The sequence below is a fragment of the Rutidosis leptorrhynchoides genome, chromosome 4, assembly GCF_046630445.1.
Source record: "Rutidosis leptorrhynchoides isolate AG116_Rl617_1_P2 chromosome 4, CSIRO_AGI_Rlap_v1, whole genome shotgun sequence".
NCBI lineage: Eukaryota > Viridiplantae > Streptophyta > Magnoliopsida > Asterales > Asteraceae > Rutidosis > Rutidosis leptorrhynchoides.
The window spans coordinates 420,082,967-420,101,827 of NC_092336.1; the positions used below are offsets into that span (position 1 = coordinate 420,082,967).

Sequence of the window (18,861 nt, forward strand, 5' to 3'; positions counted from 1 at the left end):
GTTATATGTGTACGTAAAACGTCTATCTCCTAGACTTACATACTTTGAATGTGAAGTTCTGAAAAATATTCTAAACTGCAAACTAGTTCTTGAAATGCTGACGAAGCATCAAAAACTGTAAACGATCTTAACAGTAAAAAGTTTGATGACAAAGAATAGTAAGGTGGTAAAGCTGAGAAAAAGAGAAGGTTTGGAACTGGAAAACGGATTGAACAGACTATGAAGGAGGCTGTGGACAAATCACAAAGACTAAATCTGCCTTCAAAGAATCCAAATGATTCAGTACCCGCTAAAGTCATTAACGAATACCTTACTCTTTATTCTAAACCTTTACAGACAAATCTTCATCATCATCCATCAATATTAGAAATTCTAAGATATTATCATATCTTTCATTATATATATCCGCGATATTTCTGAAGATATTTTCACAACTAATCTTATCTGAAGTCATTTATCTCTTTGCGCTATCAGTGTTACATCATATAAGAAACTATTAGTTTCTATATTCTATAAACTTTCGAGTTTAAATTATGAATGTTTTGAAGTAGTGTTGGGAACTGAAGCATGAGTTAGTATAATATAATGACACTTGATCAACGTGATTATATTACAGTAAGTCATGCTGAATTTCTAATGGGACATGACGATTCACAGACCATGCCGTCATCATGTTCCATGTTACACGACTCTTGTATTCTATTTAATCTCTAAAAATATCAAGAATATATTTTCTTGATGATTCGGTCTTTTCAGGGTATTCTGGTAAATTAACAAATCAAGATCGTGCCATTACCATTTCCTTCTTAGAACATTAACTATGTTCATTCTGAAATTCATATCTGCGAATACTGGACCATTACAAACATTGCTTAATCGCAAGAAGAAGAAACGAAAGGACAAAACTCCAAAATAGAAATTTGAGTATAAATCGCAGCAAATAGAAGGGAGCATTAACTTGGATGTCAATGATTATAGAAGACAAAAGCAGGGGCTTTGAAATATAAGGGAAGATATAAAACCCAACAACCACCCAAAAATTATAAACCGTATATATCGATGCATATAGCAATATAAAGACACGGAATAACTAAAAACACTATAAAACCGAGAGTATAGTAGAAGTAAATAGATTCTTCCGGAGGCAGATGAAAAAGAAGAACGACAGATATGAAAGTGAAGAGTATATCGAGAATCAGTACTGGATGAAGCATATTGACAAATACTTTAAAATATGAGTTGAGGGAGAAAGAATAGAAGGTGTGAGTTGTAAGGAAACGAAGGAGGTGGATTTATAGTGAAATACCCGACAGAGAAATCAAGATGGATTATCGTATTAATTCGAAGAGAATCATAATCTCCTTAATCACCGAAGCATCAAATCCAACATAGATTACAAATATTTTCTTTAAATTCGGAGATCAATTGTGATGACGTCAAAAGATATGACGAATCACTATAATCTTATTTCCTTCATTTACGATAACTTCCCTCATACGCTTTGAGTAATCGAATTATTTTATCCATACTTCTTAGACATGATAAAACTTCATAATCGTCATAATAACATTCTCATTGTTAGCCATAACGACCTCTATCAAATTTCGGGGACAAAATTTCTTTAACGGGTAGGTACTGTGACGACCCGGAAATTTCCGACTAAATTTAAACTTTATCTTTATATTATTCTGACACGATAAGCAATGTTTGTTAAGTTAAATCTCAAGGATTTTAAACTATGTTTATACATTCATTTAAACCTCGACCAAATTCCAATAATTCACGAACCATTAAATGAACATATATGAATATGTATGTATATGTGTATATGTTATAAATTGAAAATGTCAACAAAGCATTTAAAAGTATAATGCTTTATATGAATGTATTTGTTTCAATATCATTATCGACGAAATTAAAAATATATATATATATATATATATATATATATATATATATATATATATATATATATATATATATATATATATATATATATTAAATGATTGAATTATCAGAAACATTGAATTATGATTACAAGTCTCTGTTGAGAGGTCCACTATGATTTGAGAAATCTATTCCTCTTAACGATATTCGGAATAATTTGTAAAGCTATTTATAAATAAAAGTAAAAAGTGTCATTTACAAAAGTTAGACAAAATCTATTGGAGAATTGGTTTCCATAATATTCTATTAATCTATTTTCAAACGTACAAAAACGTTTTCAGTTTAAAAAGAACTTTATTATTAAAACGTATATAACTTTTATAAATATCTAGAATCACTTTTGACAAATCATTACTTAACCAGTATAATAAATATAACGATATTTATATTTTATTTCATTAAATATATATAACGATTTAAATTAATATTATATATATTTATACACGTATTATACATACATAGTTTTTATATTTTTACTATACTTTAACTTTACCTTTACTTTACTTTTACTTTACTTTAACTTTAATAATTCACTTTAATAATTCATACTTTAATAATTCACTTTAATAATTCATACTTTAATAATTCATACTTTAATAATTCACTTTAATAATTCATACTTTAATAATTCATACTTTAATAATTCACTTTAATAATTCATACTTTAATAATTCATACTTTAATAATTCACTTTAATAATTTAAAAATCTATTATAAATAGAATTCAATAGGTTTCATTATTTCATAGAAATTTGAAAATATATTTCTCTAAACTCTCTCAATCGATTTACATATATATATATATATATATATATATATATATATATATATATATATATATATATATATATTTGCTCTATATTATTTCAAGATATTATTAGTATACATAAAATATTACGACGGAGTGATGTCCGAGTGATTTCAAAATAGTTTTTTGAATGAGTCGAAGCTAAGGAAATTATGGGTTATAGCTATGGAGGTGATGGGTATGGTTCATGGGTATGCTCGTGAGGTCAATCTAGTGTTTATCATCTCTGTTACGTCTACGTACTTTCCTACAATATTGAATCTCAATATTGATACGTGAGCACTCATAACTTAACTTTTATATATCAATAGTGTATCCCTGACTAGTGCTCGAGTATATAGGATTATGCATGCTTGTACATTCGATATTGTCCTTAGATAGGTTTGTTGAATCCTGAATTAGATACATATGCTACTGAGATAGGGTATATGATATGCATGTCATTGGAAAGCTAGCGAAAAATTAAGAACTTTTCATTTAGATATCGAATGGTTTCGATGAACGGATTTGAAGTTAAAGTCAACTGAATTTTAGTATTATTGTTAAAATGATTATTATTACTATCGTCGTTATTATTTTAATAGAAATATCATTGTTATTATAAAATATCATTATTACTATTATGTTAGTATTATCATTTTATCATAATAACATTTTTAGTAAATATAAATATTGTTATTTTTTTTATAGAATAATAATAATTATTATTACAAAATAATACAACTTTTACTTATTATTATTATGATCAATATTATTTTATCAAATAAATAGGGGATACAAAGATATTTTTCACCACGCGTTATATAATTACATTAATAATACTTACCACTATAGTTTTACGATATTAAGTGAACTTTATAAATTTTACTACTTAAGATATATAAAAGTATATTTTATCATATATAAACGTTAATATAAATTTTTATTAATAAATGACTTTTATTATTATAAAATCTAATAAATATATTTAAATATATAAAACGACTATAGCTAAGTTATATAATAAACACGTATAAATTTTAGAAGTCATTTTGGGTCAAGTTGACTTTTGTTGACTTTTGCATATTAGTCTCGAGCATTAGGATTGTGGTACACTATGACTTGACCAAAAATTGTTAGACAAATATTGACCAACATATAAATATATATAATTAATATAGGTTCTTGAATCCGAGGCCAACCTTGCACTTGTTAAATGACGTTATATGTATTTTTACTACGAAATACAGTATGGTGAGTTTCATTACTCCCTTTTTATATATATTTTTGGGCTGAGAATACATGCGCTGTTTTATAAATGTTTTACGAAATAGGCACAAGTACTAAAACTAATTCTATGTGGGTTTAAACCAGAAATATACCCTTAGCTTGGTAACATTAAACTACTTGTCTATGTACGGTAGGCGCGAATCCTAAAGATAGATCTATTGGGCCTGACAAACCCCATCCTGACTATGAGATGCTTTAGTACTTCGAGGTTATTTTAAACACACCTGATCTGGTGTACTTCAGAGGGTAAAACATGAACGTTAAGGCTTGTTACCGGGTGCCTACAACTTATAGAATACTTTTATACACTTGCGAGTGTACATATATTTATAAACGGAAATCTTGTGGTCTATTAATATATTGAAATGATTATTATGATAAACCTATGAACTCACCAACCTTTTTGGTTGACACTTTAAAGCATGTTTATTCTCAGGTATTAAAGAAATCTTCCGCTGTGCATTAGCTCATTTTAAGGATATTACTTGGAGTCATTCATGGCATATTTTGAAAGACGTTGCATTCGAGTCATTGAGTTCATCAAGATTATTATTATGTCAATTATAGTTGGATGTATTATGAAATGGTGTGCATTCTGTCAACTTTCGTTGTAAAGAAAGTTTGTCTTTTAAAAACGAATGCAATGTTTGTAAAATGTATCATATAGAGGTCAAAATACCTCGCGATGTAATCAACTATTGTGAATCGTTTATAATGTATATGAACGGGTCCTTTCACCACCGCTCTCATAAGTCGGTCAAATCAATCAAAATTAGCTTAGTTTAGTATTCCATTTCGTATTATATTAACACTAATAGCAATTTTAGGTACAAACTTGTCAACGAAGGTTTTTTAGCTCTAAAATATGTGCAACTATATATTTATATATACAAAAGTCAACATTAGTCAACATTCGTTTTGACCCCGTCTCGACCCCTTTTTTCCGTTGCGACGTTTTGAAGTCGCTAACGTTTCAGCCCCGTCTCGCGTCTTTTTCAACCTTGGTACTGAATAGTGATAGTACATGTGTAATACATTATTAGGAGGATCGAGAAAAAAAAAACCATGTCAATGCCAGCATTCATTAATATTTAGTACGTGTAATTAGCATGTGGAGGAGTGGTTATCCTGTCAAATTCCCTGCCAATCTGATATAACAAAACCCTGAAGTAAAATATTTAAAATATCATCTTAATAGTTCACATATACATGTTATGTTAAAGTGGCTGAATAGAATTGGATAAGTTGATATACTTTGAATTTGAGCCTATTCTTGAGGTAGTCCGTAACAAGGTTACGATTAACGTGCATTTTAACCCTGTTCGAACTAGAGTAAGAGGTAACGATAGCACTGTTGTAAAAAACCTCGATTACTTCTTTTTAAGAATAGACTGATCCAATTTTTCAAAATCTGTTTGATTAATTGGTCAACGTTGGTTAATGTGTCAAAATCGGATTTGTTGGTCAAAGTCACTTAAAGTCGAAATTGATCAACATTTTAACATGTATTTTTCAACTATAGTTTAATAGTTTTTGAACAAATTAATAATTATGATTTAGACAATTATGTTAAAGTTTAAGTTTATGAATATGATTTTCTTCAATATTTACACATATAATTTTGATATTTATTGTTTAAATGTATAAAAACTTCAATCCAATTAGACCCCGAAGTGCGGATTACTCCTTCCAAAATTCTGATTGAGTACTCCCGAGTAGTGAGTTTTGCAACCTTGCATAATAGTAGCCACCCCCTTGATGATTGCGTCATTGTATGCCGAATAATGCTTTACTATCTACTGTTGTTTTGCCTTCATTTATTGTGCCCAGGTGAGTTCCTAGATACTGCTTTGCACAGGTTGCAATCTTTTGTCTGAAAACAAATGTTCAATGATGTCATGACCCAACTGGATTTCCCATGTAGATAAGATGATTTAAACAAGGATCCAAAGTTGAAACTTGATAAGATACAGGTAAAGTGTTTTATCATTATTTTCTCATTTTAGTATGTGGAATCAGGTCCACTTATATATAATCCCAATTGCATGCATTCTATTTTATACCAAGAATGTGACAAAGATAAATGTAGCATGTGATGTAATAACTTCTACTGTAGCATTTTGTTGACAGAATGTTGCAATCAAGTTCAAAACTTTAGGTCAAGTTTGATAGATGATTGAATTTATTGCACAACACAATTTAGTCAAGGAAATAACTGGTGCATCAAATCTAGATATCATGACTACATACTCAAGTCCATAACCCATCTGGGTTCACCAAGACTCAATGGCTACGATAAAGATTGTTCCGCTGACTCGAACCCATGACATAGGTAAGATGCAAACTTTTTTTGAGCTCATTGTTAGCATCAAGCTAACATCTTTTAATGTTCATAACTTCTAATAACAACAAAGAATACACATGTCAAATTTTGAGAGAAGTTCAGAAAAATGATAAGTGTTCAACACCACTTGTTTAAACAGTGTTTATGTTTTCTTAGAAAAGAAATAAAAAGAAAATTAAAGACTGATGTGTCACTCTTTTTAAGATATGATGTTTGCTTATATACATTAGGAAGAGAACTTTTATAAGATTCAGATACAATTACAATACAATTATATTTAAAAACAGAATAAGCTATTGGACAACAGTAACATTTGATGGATTTAATCTTACTGTAACATAAATTGTACTATTACATAGTTAAAACACAAACTGCATTTACTACAAGTGACATTAAACTTTGAAAGTTATGAACAAATATTAGTCTGGTTTTACTTTTTGATCCTAAAGCACACGATCCGATAACGAAGGTAGTCTTCGAAAAAAGTTCAATCCCGGAGACGGCATCCGATCCCTAAAGATCGGGTGGCGCATATAGTAAAACCCAAACGTCATCGCTACCATTTTTGATGGTACGAGGTACAATATTATTGCCACCACCAAACATATCCCGACAAATATCCCTGTTGCACGTGGGTCCTGCCACGTCACCAACGCTTGTACTCGTTCCCCTTGTGTTGCAATATCGCCTAGTATGCTTTGCACTCGCGCCCCTAGCATACGCAGCTTGTCATATCTTGCCCGTACCATTTCATTCGATCTAGTACATGGTAACGCATCGAATTCCTCATCGAGCTCGTTCGTGTCAATAGTTTCAGCCAATGAGAGCTTCGGGTCAAAATGTGGTGGTGTGACCCGTTTCCTTAAAAACCGATAGTTCCAAACACCAACCGCGAACATGTAAAACGCTAACGTGGGGACGATTAGGTCTGGGAACCACACGAGCATCATTAGCAAAACGTGAACCAAAACCGTAGCCGTCGGGTTCTTCCATGAGCGTGTCTCATCGAACCATTTGACCATATCGATGACTCCCGACAACACGTTAACGATTCGTAACCAATTGGCCCGAACCTTTCTCATACTAAATGCATGTGAGTCTGCATCTAGCATATATGTCACCACTTCACGACGTAAAGGTGGCTCAGATCGTGCCAAGTGCGCGGCTGTGATCTTAACTGCTATCGTTCTAAGTACCTCTTGTTGCACTACACCAATTGGTTTAATATGGTGCATTATCGGCCACAAGGGTTGCGCGTAGACATTGAGTAAATCAATCGTTGGCGCCATTTTCACAAATCGCACAGCCACTTCTAACTCGCCCATTTTTTTTAGGCCCGTCGCGTTTAGTAACATTAACGGATACATGTTTTTGTAAACCTTTCCTGTTTCTAAAGTCGATATACGTATACGAACTTTTCCCATACGAAAATCTGGCCTCGTGGACTCTTTTTCACCGTCTGATCCAAATGCCTCCCAGCTATCGAAAACTCCAATTGTTAAAACAGTAGACGGGTCGTAAACTCTCCAAGTGTACTGCTCGTTCCATTTCGGGTCAAGATTATCAGATATAGCCCGTGTTCGTACCCATTTGTTACCATATTTTGCCACAGCATAAGCATCAGTTGATCCCTTGCCGTCTATCGATTTCATCGGTAGCAGATTCTTACACCCGACAATCCCTAATTCGACCGTGCCAATTGGCGGTTTCCAAAGTTGCTTAGCGGTGGGTCGATAATCGCTACAAACGTTAGCTGATTCGTCCATCACGTGATATCCCCCATCGAAAAATACCTTGAGTTGGACTCGACCTCGATAGACTCTCTTTTCTTCGTTCGGGTCTTCAAAGGTTAACCATTTTGACACCACGACCCGATCGTCTACACGTCGCTCTATGGTAGCTAATGGTACACTAGCAACCCCAACAACCGTGGTTTCTTTCGGCCCACGTTGTTCAACTAAGAACAACAATAACGGTTGGTCAGTAAATGGCTCGGCCGCTACAAACATCAAGTCTTCATTCCATGAAGAAGATCCGCTACGAGTGATGATGGACTTCGTCTTTTGAACTTGAAACCCGAATTGCGCTTTGATTTGAAACGATGATGATGGGGGGACGTCTTGAGCCTCGATGATTATCGCCCGTAAGTACCATAACTTCGGTGATTGGTATATTTTTGACCGTGAGCTAGGATTACCAGCCGTGTCGGTTTTCCATGCTTCCGGAAATGACTCATCGGCTTGTGTCCCGACCCACGTGGCCAACATGAGATCCCCTTTGTGAGCACCACCTCCTTCTAGCCTGTACCATTGCGGGGCTAACGGGCTATCAGGTGGGTCTCGTAGTGGGATCTCTGTTGCGTCAAAACATATCCCACCAAGAAAGTTATGCCCCGCGACATCAGACATCGAGCTCGAGATCAACGGGTCCCACACGGAGATTTCTAAAATCGAGGCCGAATCATGCGAGTCTCTTCGGAAAGCAAATGTTTGGTCCCACTCAAAGTACATCGATTTTCTAGCAGGTTTAGAAACAACCTGGCAACCCGAAACCACTATCTTGGTCACCGGGTTGCCCGGAGTAGGCAAAGACCGCGCTTTAACAACCCGAACAAACAGATAATGCATCTTCTCCACAAGATCGAACGAGGACCGTTCGATCGGAAACCGATCCGACACATCCGTTGTAAAGCTACTAATGGACGATACCCTAGGGATCGGCTGTGGACCGATCGGAACATCATCGCTGATTTTTATCTCCGGCATAGATCTCGACGTCCTTAGTCGATCTTGATCAAATCCTTCTCGCTTTAACGGAGTATTCGATTTTACCGAATCACCACCATCCATAACATCTTCATCAAGATCAGAATCATCCGACTTCAGATCACCTCCGGCAGCCACCGTCTCCGGTGCCGGCGGAGGTTCATCATTCACTTTCTCTTTATCCTTAGTATTTCCGTCACCTTCCGGTTTAGCCTCCGCCTTCACCTCCTCCGGCGGCTGCGGCGGTGACGGCGGCACCGCCGCCTCATCAGAAAAGTAGATTTTCAGGCCAATTTCACCACGAATCCAACTAAACAAATGTTTTCTTTCCAACTGATAATAAATCAAGGCCTCTTCACCTTTTTTAACAAACTGCTGTGAATTCAACCGAACTCTGCCCAGAAAGTTATTTCTAGTAGTGGGACCCAGAGTTTTATCATGATTAACATCAACTTCAAGAATATCACCAAACACATCAGATGGTTTTCCAACATTAAACTCCAAAACTTCATTCCAAACCGGGTTCAAGTCTTTGGGCACCACCTTAGTCTTCCTTCTCTGCCCGTAATAATCGATAACTACGTACGGGCTGGACGTACCGTGCCCGTCAATCGGAGCAAGATTATGGGCATCAACTACTTCTACAATTAGTTTTCTAACAGATGCCATATATTATAATTGATTTATCAAAGTTTGATTAAATTAGAAAATGAAATGTTTTTTTAATTGGGTTTGGGTTAAATCACATTTTTATGTGAAAATGGTGTAGGAAATTGATGTAAAAAGAGATTGCAATTGATAAAGATTGAGGACAGTGCTTGCCTTCATGTGCAAGTAGAAGCTTTTTTCATTGTAACTATTATAATGGAGGGAAATTTTGTATATTTCTTTTGCTTTTTGAATTTCCAGCTTTACTTTTGTCTTCACTTTTTGTGTTAACTAATGTGAATATGTACAATTTTATTTAATTCTTTATTAAATTACTCAGTTTCTTCTCTAATTCTGGCCCTATATGTCAAAATCAATAAAGTTTCTATGAAGTTAATATACGGTTTGATTTGAATATTATTATTTTCTATAAAATTTAAAGACTATATATAACCAGGGAGGAATATTCATTTGAGTCCATAAATTAAGTTGAGATTCAAGGGACCAATGAGAGCACGACATGTGTCGCGAAAATCACATGTGATTTAAAAAAAAATTCAAAACTTTTTTTTTTAAATAAAAAAATTTTAAATTTTCTTTTTCGAAATTTTTAAAAAAAAAATTGTTTTTTTAAATTTTTTTTTTTTTACAATCACATGTGATTTACCTGCACAATTACATGTGATTGAATTGTACAATCACATGTGATTGGGTTTACAATCACATGTGATTGACATGCATAATCACATATGATTTTTTTTTTTTTTAAATTCCGAAAAAAAAATTCGAAAAAAAAAATTTTCAAAAACAAAATTTCAAAAAAAAAAATTTCGAAATTTTTTTTTCAATCACATGTGATTTTCGCGCCACATGTCGCGTTCTCATTGGTCCTTTTGTTTTCAAGCAAATTTATGGATGTAAGTGATTAGAACTCTATAACCAGTATCTTTTTCCCTTTAAAACCATGATGATTTATTCTTTAACATGTAAATATTAATAAATCAACATTTATATGTAACCCCTTAAAAAACCACCATTTTGTTCATTTGAATTATCTAATAGATAATTTTATTACATCTACTAACTTGTGGAGTAAAATTTTATGGTAAGTTGAAATTTAAAGAGCACTAATCAAGCGCGTATTTGTGCATAGCGGAAATTGCGCTTATAGGCGGTGACATGGGAATTTTGGGCGTCAGATTCTTTTTCTTCTTCTCTTACGAGATTTCGAGTTGGATGAATAGATCGTTCCTAAAAGCAGCCGCACATGTGGATGTCATTAGTTGCGCGCCAACTTGTCAATATTACTTGCAAGCATATATATTTCCCATGCGGTTGCAGGACGCACATCTCTTTTAAGTTGACTTAAATAAATCTTATTTAAATATGATCATGGTACATTTCATAATTATAATCGAATATTGTTGGAGTTTGTAATGAAAATTATATGCCGTTTAAATGATTCTCAAAATTAGGGTTTGACTATAAATATGAAACATGAATATTTACGAAACACATAACAATAGACGTAGCATTCACTTTGTTGGATTGACATTCAAATCACAACTTTCTTAAGGGTTTTCACGTCAGTCCTCAACGACGGTAACTTATGAACCTTTCTTCGGCCATTGAACGACGAACGTCTTCAATGGTGGATCTAACATTTAACCACCACCCATCGATATCTTCATATGGATTCGGTTTATCTATTGTGTAAGAACTGGAGAGTTAAATCTTAAATTCTTAAACCCGTAATTATTGCACTTAATGATATAATTGCCCCTCGATAAATATACGTATGATCAACTTGTATTATCCATGAGACGCGCGACATAATGTCTCCTCTTCCTATTGTCACACATTCAGGAATTGAAGTTTTTTTATATCTTATAATGAACCATTTGTAATAACCCGACTTTTTCGGTTAAATACTTAACAACCATTTATTAAATTCAATAATTTTTCATCGCCATTTTTTTATATATATTTAAGAACATACTACTTTTGATATGTGTTAATTTAGCACTAGAAAATTTTGAAAATTAGTAATAATAAAGTTAATAATTTCAACTGATAACTTCTGAAATATATAAAAATACTTTATTTAAAAATAAAATGATAAATAAAAATATATAATAAATGATTAAATTGAATTTCAACATCACTAGATTCGTATCTATTTCTAATCACTATTTAGATTCAAGTTGTAAGAAATATTTATACTACTTTTTAATATTTTTTTTTATAAAACACTACGGTTAGTGAAACCAGGAAAAATATCTTTTCAGACAATAAAACGTATGAATTCTTATTTTAAATATTATTTTATATAATAATTAAGTTTTAAAAATCATTTTAATTGATTATGATATTCTTAAATTAAACTTGAGAAAAATTAGTTTAAACATTCATGTTTCAATAAAGGACAAATATTTATTTAATGTAAAATACAAATATAAATAAGTATTATATGAAACACATAAACCAGGTATGACGTCGAGAGTTTAAAAGGTTTCAAACAATATATATATATATATATATATATATATATATATATATATATATATATATATATATATATATATATAATTATTTTATAAATATAAAATTAACCAGTCATGGAATTATATTAAGATAAAATACATTGGATCTTAGCTAAAGGATAAAAAATTAATTATAACATGTGACTCTACAGTAATACTCATGTTTACCTAATTATTATACCCGTGATATATCTATTTACCCGTAACTACACATTAATACCCGTGTATATTAATTATTACATCCTTGATATCTATTATTGAGATAGAAATATACCTGTGACATATCTATCTATTTATAACCCTAATTCATTTCATCAAACACACACATAGGTACATATTCTTTCCCTCCTCAAGAACACCCACTACTATTCATCATCATCATCAATTTTCTCACTCAAGAACACCCTAAAAACTTGATGGATCATAAAATTGTTTACATATTCGGATTCATCTCGAAGAGCTCTACACATCCATACCAACAATTTCTTGATTAGAGTAAGTTTTAAAAACTCCAATTTTCCAGTTTTCATGTTTTGTTACATATTAGGGAAGATATAGTGTCTAGTGCTCAAGTCCTTGTATGTATGCATGATATTATTCGTTAATTTGATCGTTTGATGACTTTTTGATGAATCACGAATTTGTTTTGTGTGAGGTCAGAAACTTGAACTTGTTGAATGTATAATATTATGAGATAATCAGAATCCTCTTGAAAAACTAATAAGTTTGGGCTTTGGAATTTCGAATTTTCGTTACCGTATGCTCATGTTATGTTAAATTGAAGTTTTAACTCGTTTTCATGAATGATCACGAATTTGAATGGCGTGCTACTGATATGAACATGATATTTTCAATTTATGATATGTGTATAAATTTATTGCTCTTGAAAAATTAATAACTTTTGGTTTAAGAATCGTTTGATTTCGATTAACGGATCAAAAACTACGCGTAAAAAGATTTTGATATAAAAATTCGTAACTGCTTATCTGATTCTGAGCAGGTAAATCTTAGTAACTGATTATGATAAGTTGTTAGATGAATTACTCTCAAAAAGTAGTTAAATTTTCATATAGATATTGCGTAAGTTGGGCGAACGGGTCAAAAGTTAGGATTAAAATAAGGTACATTTCGGGATAGGCTGAAAAAGTATGTTTTTGACACGGTTAACGAGGTGAAATTAAAAACAAGGGTTGATAGGATTGTAGACGTCGAAAATCTATTGAATTTAGACTCAAGAATCGGGTCGATTCGAATATTCTTTAGACTTTTACGCTCGTTCAAAGTTTGGTACATTTTAATAAAAATGCTGTTTGAATTCTGAAAACTGCACGAATCACTGTTAACGTTTTCTGTAACTGCGTCTGATCTGGGTCGAACCAGGTTATGGGAATTTTTCTGTAGATTCTTCACTTAAAAACTCCGCATCTCCAATTGGCGGTGACTGATTTGGAGTTGCGATGATTTTTCTAAAAATCACAGAATTTGCTGCTGTAAATACGATTTTAAGCGTGTGTTTTTGCAAATGTTTCGGGTTATAAAAATAATGACCAATGCTAGAGACTTGAGACTTTTTGTACGAACTTAATACACTTATATTAACTATTTCATATAGTGTGGGGTGTTCTAAAGTGATAATTTTGTATAAGTATAAACCATGTAATTTAAACCGTCCGTTTGGACACTTGACCCATTTAAGCCAAAAAGTATCGAAATGAGTAACGGGCAACTTGGACACGTCCGCTATATCAATTTAAGTAAGTTTGAAGATTGTAATATTTTAAAAATGAGTTTTGGCATGTGTTGGTCAAAATGGGTATTTATGACCCATTTGGGTCATACGCCCCTACTTTGACCAATATGTGAAATTTTGAGGATCAAAGGTATGTAACACGTCTAAAATATCATTTATAAACTTGTGACATGATTTTTAAATGCTCAAGTTTTATGGTTTGGAATTTGAGTTATCAATGGAAAATTTTATTATTTTAGTGAAAGTGTCAAAATGACTCTCGGGCTGACTTTGTAGGCTCGTAATTTGTAAATGATTAAGTTATGGGAAAAACTATTAATTGGGCCAGAAAGTAGATATGAGAAGCTTCAAAATGATATAAGATATGTATGATTTTGTCGAGTCTAAACTGGTTTAAAACGAACATGAAAACAGGATGTTGTGGCTGACTTTTAGTCTTGGTTAAGTGTCAAAAATGACTCTTGGGCCTACTTTATGGACTTGTAATTTGAAATCAGTTAAGTTTGGATAAAAACTATTATTTGGTGTTGAAAGTATTTACGACAAGCTTTAAAACGATATATTATATGTATGATTTTGTTAAGGCTAAACAGGTTTAAAATAAGCGTGAAAATAGGTAATCGTTGCTGATTTTGAGAACACAGCATTTTATCAGCAGTTTACATTTTATCAGCAGTTTATGTTTCGGGAGGCTGTTTTCGCGAGGCCATAACTTTCAAACCGTAACTCCGTTTTCGTCAAATAAACTGTCTATAGAAAGGTGGGATGATATAATTTTCAATGGTCACAACCTAAGGTATTATATCAAAGTTGGTGGGACCCGGAATCAACTGCAAAATATTTAAAAATACATATATGTAAATAATATTTTTTTTCTAAGTAAAAATAGATAACTTAAGTTTGACTTATGTTTGACTATTTGACCAACTTGGGTAATATTATGAGATTGTTTATTTGTGTTGACCATGTTGACTGTATTTGACTTGCGTTTGACTTACATTTGACTTACTTTGACTTCTGTTGACTTTTGTTGACTTTTGCTAAACTTTGCTAAATTTATGAGTCGGACTTGAGCAATAGGACTATACTTACCCTATGGACCGACCTAGCTTATTAGACACTTATTGACCAACATATGTTCTCTAGGTTGAGGTCTACGATTACTTGCATTCCGATATTGGGTCACATCTCTGTGATTTATTTCTGAAGTTGTCAGGTGAGTTTCATATGCTCCCTTTTTAATTGCTTTTGCAATATATATTTTTGGGCTGAGAATATATGAAATTTATTTTAAACGCAATGGATACAAGTACATACTAAATTCTACACTGAGTTTGAACCGAAAATTCCTTAGCTATGGTAACTAGTAACTGCCGGTTATAAGAACTGGTGGGCGCGAATAGTTGTATATGGATCCACAGGGCTTGACATCCCCGTCTGTTCCAGGTATAGAAACCCTAGTCTGAACTATAAAACAGACGTATGCTATTTGAGTTTAGTACACGTTAGATTGCGTGTATTATACATGTTGGTTGCATGTATGTTAAAACAGGGGTACTGATTATAACGTTAAAGTTTAGTTACCAGGGTGCTCAATTTCGTAGAATATTTTGATAAACGTTTCTGGATGAAACAACTGAAATCTTGTGATCCACCTTTATATACAGAGTATGCGCAATATTAAAACTATGAACTCACCAACCTTTGTGTTGACACTTTTAGCATGTTTATTCTCAGATCCCTAGAAGTCTTTCGCTGTTTGCTTATACGTTATACAAGTTATGTGCATGGAGTCATACATGCTTTATTCGAGAAAACTTTGCATTCACAAAATCATCACCATGTATCTTATTTTGACTGCATTGTCAACGGATGTATCATTGTAAACTATTATTTACGGTGATTGTCTATATGTAGAAATCATTAGACGTCGAAAACCTTGGATTTATATATTCATTTATGGTGTGCATTTTCAAAAGGATGCAATGTTCATAAAACGTATCATATAGAGGTCAATACCTCGCAATGAAACCGGTGAATAACATACTGCGTCAATAGCGATTTTGGCGGGTCGTTACAGGTGGTATCAGAGCGTTGGTTCTAGGAAATTAGGTGCATTATTGTGTCTAACCTGGACCGTTAGGATACATTAGTGATCTAGTCTAGAACCGTATCGTTATACTTATATGTGATTATGTGCATATTCTGACATTAATATAATATTATTATTGCTATCCGTGAGAAAGTATTTCTCCTTTTGATTACAAGCCTTCTCCTGCTCAAGCGAGTTCATATTCAACACCCCGGTTATTGAAAATCCAGGAAGCGTCATTCAGGACTTTCAAAATTCCCGACATTCCTACGTGAGTTATTACTTATATAATTTTATAGATATCATTTGTGTTATGTGCTTATGTACTTCGATTCAGAAATTCCAGACATCTCGAATTATGAATCGGAAGAAGTCTTTTCCGACTCACGAAGGTTCTCAATAGTTTCAAAGACATTCTTACGTCATTACCCTTTCAATATTATTAATAAATATTATATTCTCGTACTATTTTTAGTCCACCTCTTTTTGAAATTATTTTGATTTATAAATTCTGGAAAACGACACTTGTTTTATATCCATAAATATTTTGGAGTAGTGTTGGAATGGAAGCATGAGTTAGTGTAATATAATGACAGTTGATCGACGTGATTATATTACAGTAAGTCATGCGGAAGTTCTAATGGAACGTGATGGGGGTAAAACTTGATCAACCTTACCTTCACCATGTACCATGTTACATGATTCCTTTATATTTCTCTACTGACATCTGAATATACTGATACTCTATATGTGACATCATTTGAGTCACATGTAATTTCCTTCTCATCTTTGTCATATCATATTTGCACTTCGAACAGTTTATTCAAAAGTATTCGTCATCAAAGAAATATGATCTCATTTTGCTCAACTTTCATACTTAACTACAAGATGCTCGATCTTACTACGTTAAGATGAACATTCCTATCCTCACTTGTTTCCTAAACGCAGTTTAATCGCACCAACCAAAATTTCGGGACGAAATTTTCTTTAACGGGTAGGTAATGTAATAACCCGACTTTTTCGGTTAAATACTTAACAACCATTTATAAAATTCAATAATTTTTCATCGCCATTTTTTTATATATATTTAAGAACATACTACTTTTGATATGTGTTAATTTAGCACTAGAAAATTTTGAAAATTAGTAATAATAAAGTTAATAATTTCAACTGATAACTTTTGAAATATATAAAAATACTTTATTTAAAAATAAAATGATAAATAAAAATATATAATAAATGATTAAATTGAATTTCAACATCACTAGATTCGTATCTATTTCTAATCACTATATAGATTCAAGTTGTAAGAAATTTTTATACTACTTTTTAATATTTTTTTTATAAAACACTACGGTTAGTGAAACCAGGAAAAATATCTTTTTAGACAATAAAACGTATGAATTCTTATTTTAAATATTATTTTATATAATAATTAAGTTTTAAAAATCATTTTAATTGATTATGATATTCTTAAATTAAACTGAGAAAAATTAGTTTAAACATTCATGTTTCAATAAAGGACAAATATTTATTTAATATAAAATACAAATATAAATAAGTATTATATGAAACACATAAACCAGGTATGACGTCGAGAGTTTAAAAGGTTTCAAACAATATAGAGATATATATATATATAAATATATATATATATATATATATATATATATATATATATATATATATATATATATATATATATATATATATATATATATATATATTTATATATATATATATATATATAATTTTTTTATAAATATAAAATTAACCAGTCATGGAATCATATTAAGATAAAATACATTGGATCTTAGCTAAAGGATAAAAATTTAATTATAACATGTGACTCTACAGTAATACTCATGTTTACCTAATTATTATACCCGTGATATATCTATTTACCCGTAACTACACATTAATACCCGTGTATATTAATTATTACATCCTTGATATCTATTATTGAGATAGAAATATACATGTGACATATCTATCTATTTATAACCCTAATTCATTTCATCAAACACACACATAGGTACATATTCTTTCCCTCCTCAAGAACACCCACTACTATTCATCATCATCATCAATTTTCTCACTCAAGAACACCCTAAAAACTTGATGGATCATAAAATTGTTTACATATTCAGATTCATCTCGAAGAGCTCTACACATCCATACCAATAATTTCTTGATTAGAGTAAGTTTTAAAAACTCCAATTTTCTAGTTTTCATGTTTTGTTACATATTAGGGAAGATATAGTGTCTAGTGCTCAAGTCCTTGTATGTATGCATGATATTATTCGTTAATTTGATCGTTTGATGACTTTTTGATGAATCACGAATTTGTTTTGTGTGAGGTCAGAAACTTGAACTTGTTGAATGTATAATATTATGAGATAATCAGAATCCTCTTGAAAAACTAATAAGTTCGGGCTTTGGAATTTTGAATTTTCGTTACCGTATGCTCATGTTATGTTTAATTGAAGTTTTAACTCGTTTTTATGAATGATCACGAATTTGAATGGCATGCTACTGATATGAACATGATATTTTCAATTTATGATATGTGTATAAATTTATTGCTCTTGAAAAATTAATAACTTTTGGTTTAAGAATCGTTTGATTTCGATTAACGGATCAAAAACTACGCGTAAAAAGATTTTGATATAAAAATTCGTAAATGCTTATCTGA

The 18,861-nt window shown here is 31.7% G+C and overlaps 1 protein-coding gene across 1 annotated transcript; it reads right to left on the reverse strand.

Annotated features, from left to right (window-relative positions):
* Positions 1–6,796: 6,796 nt before the first annotated feature.
* LOC139844211 (multiple C2 domain and transmembrane region protein 16) lies at positions 6,797–9,851 on the reverse strand. The gene has a single exon (XM_071834432.1). It carries the CDS (start codon positions 9,800–9,802, stop codon positions 6,812–6,814), a length of 2,991 nt encoding a protein of 996 aa, XP_071690533.1. The 5' UTR covers positions 9,803–9,851; the 3' UTR covers positions 6,797–6,811.
* Between the last annotated feature and the right edge of the window lie 9,010 nt (positions 9,852–18,861).

Bases quoted from the DNA above. Each gene is read 5' to 3' on its own strand.
- LOC139844211 (XM_071834432.1), bottom strand. From the start codon at position 9,802: ATGGCATCTGTTAGAAAACTAATTGTAGAAGTAGTTGATGCCCATAAT.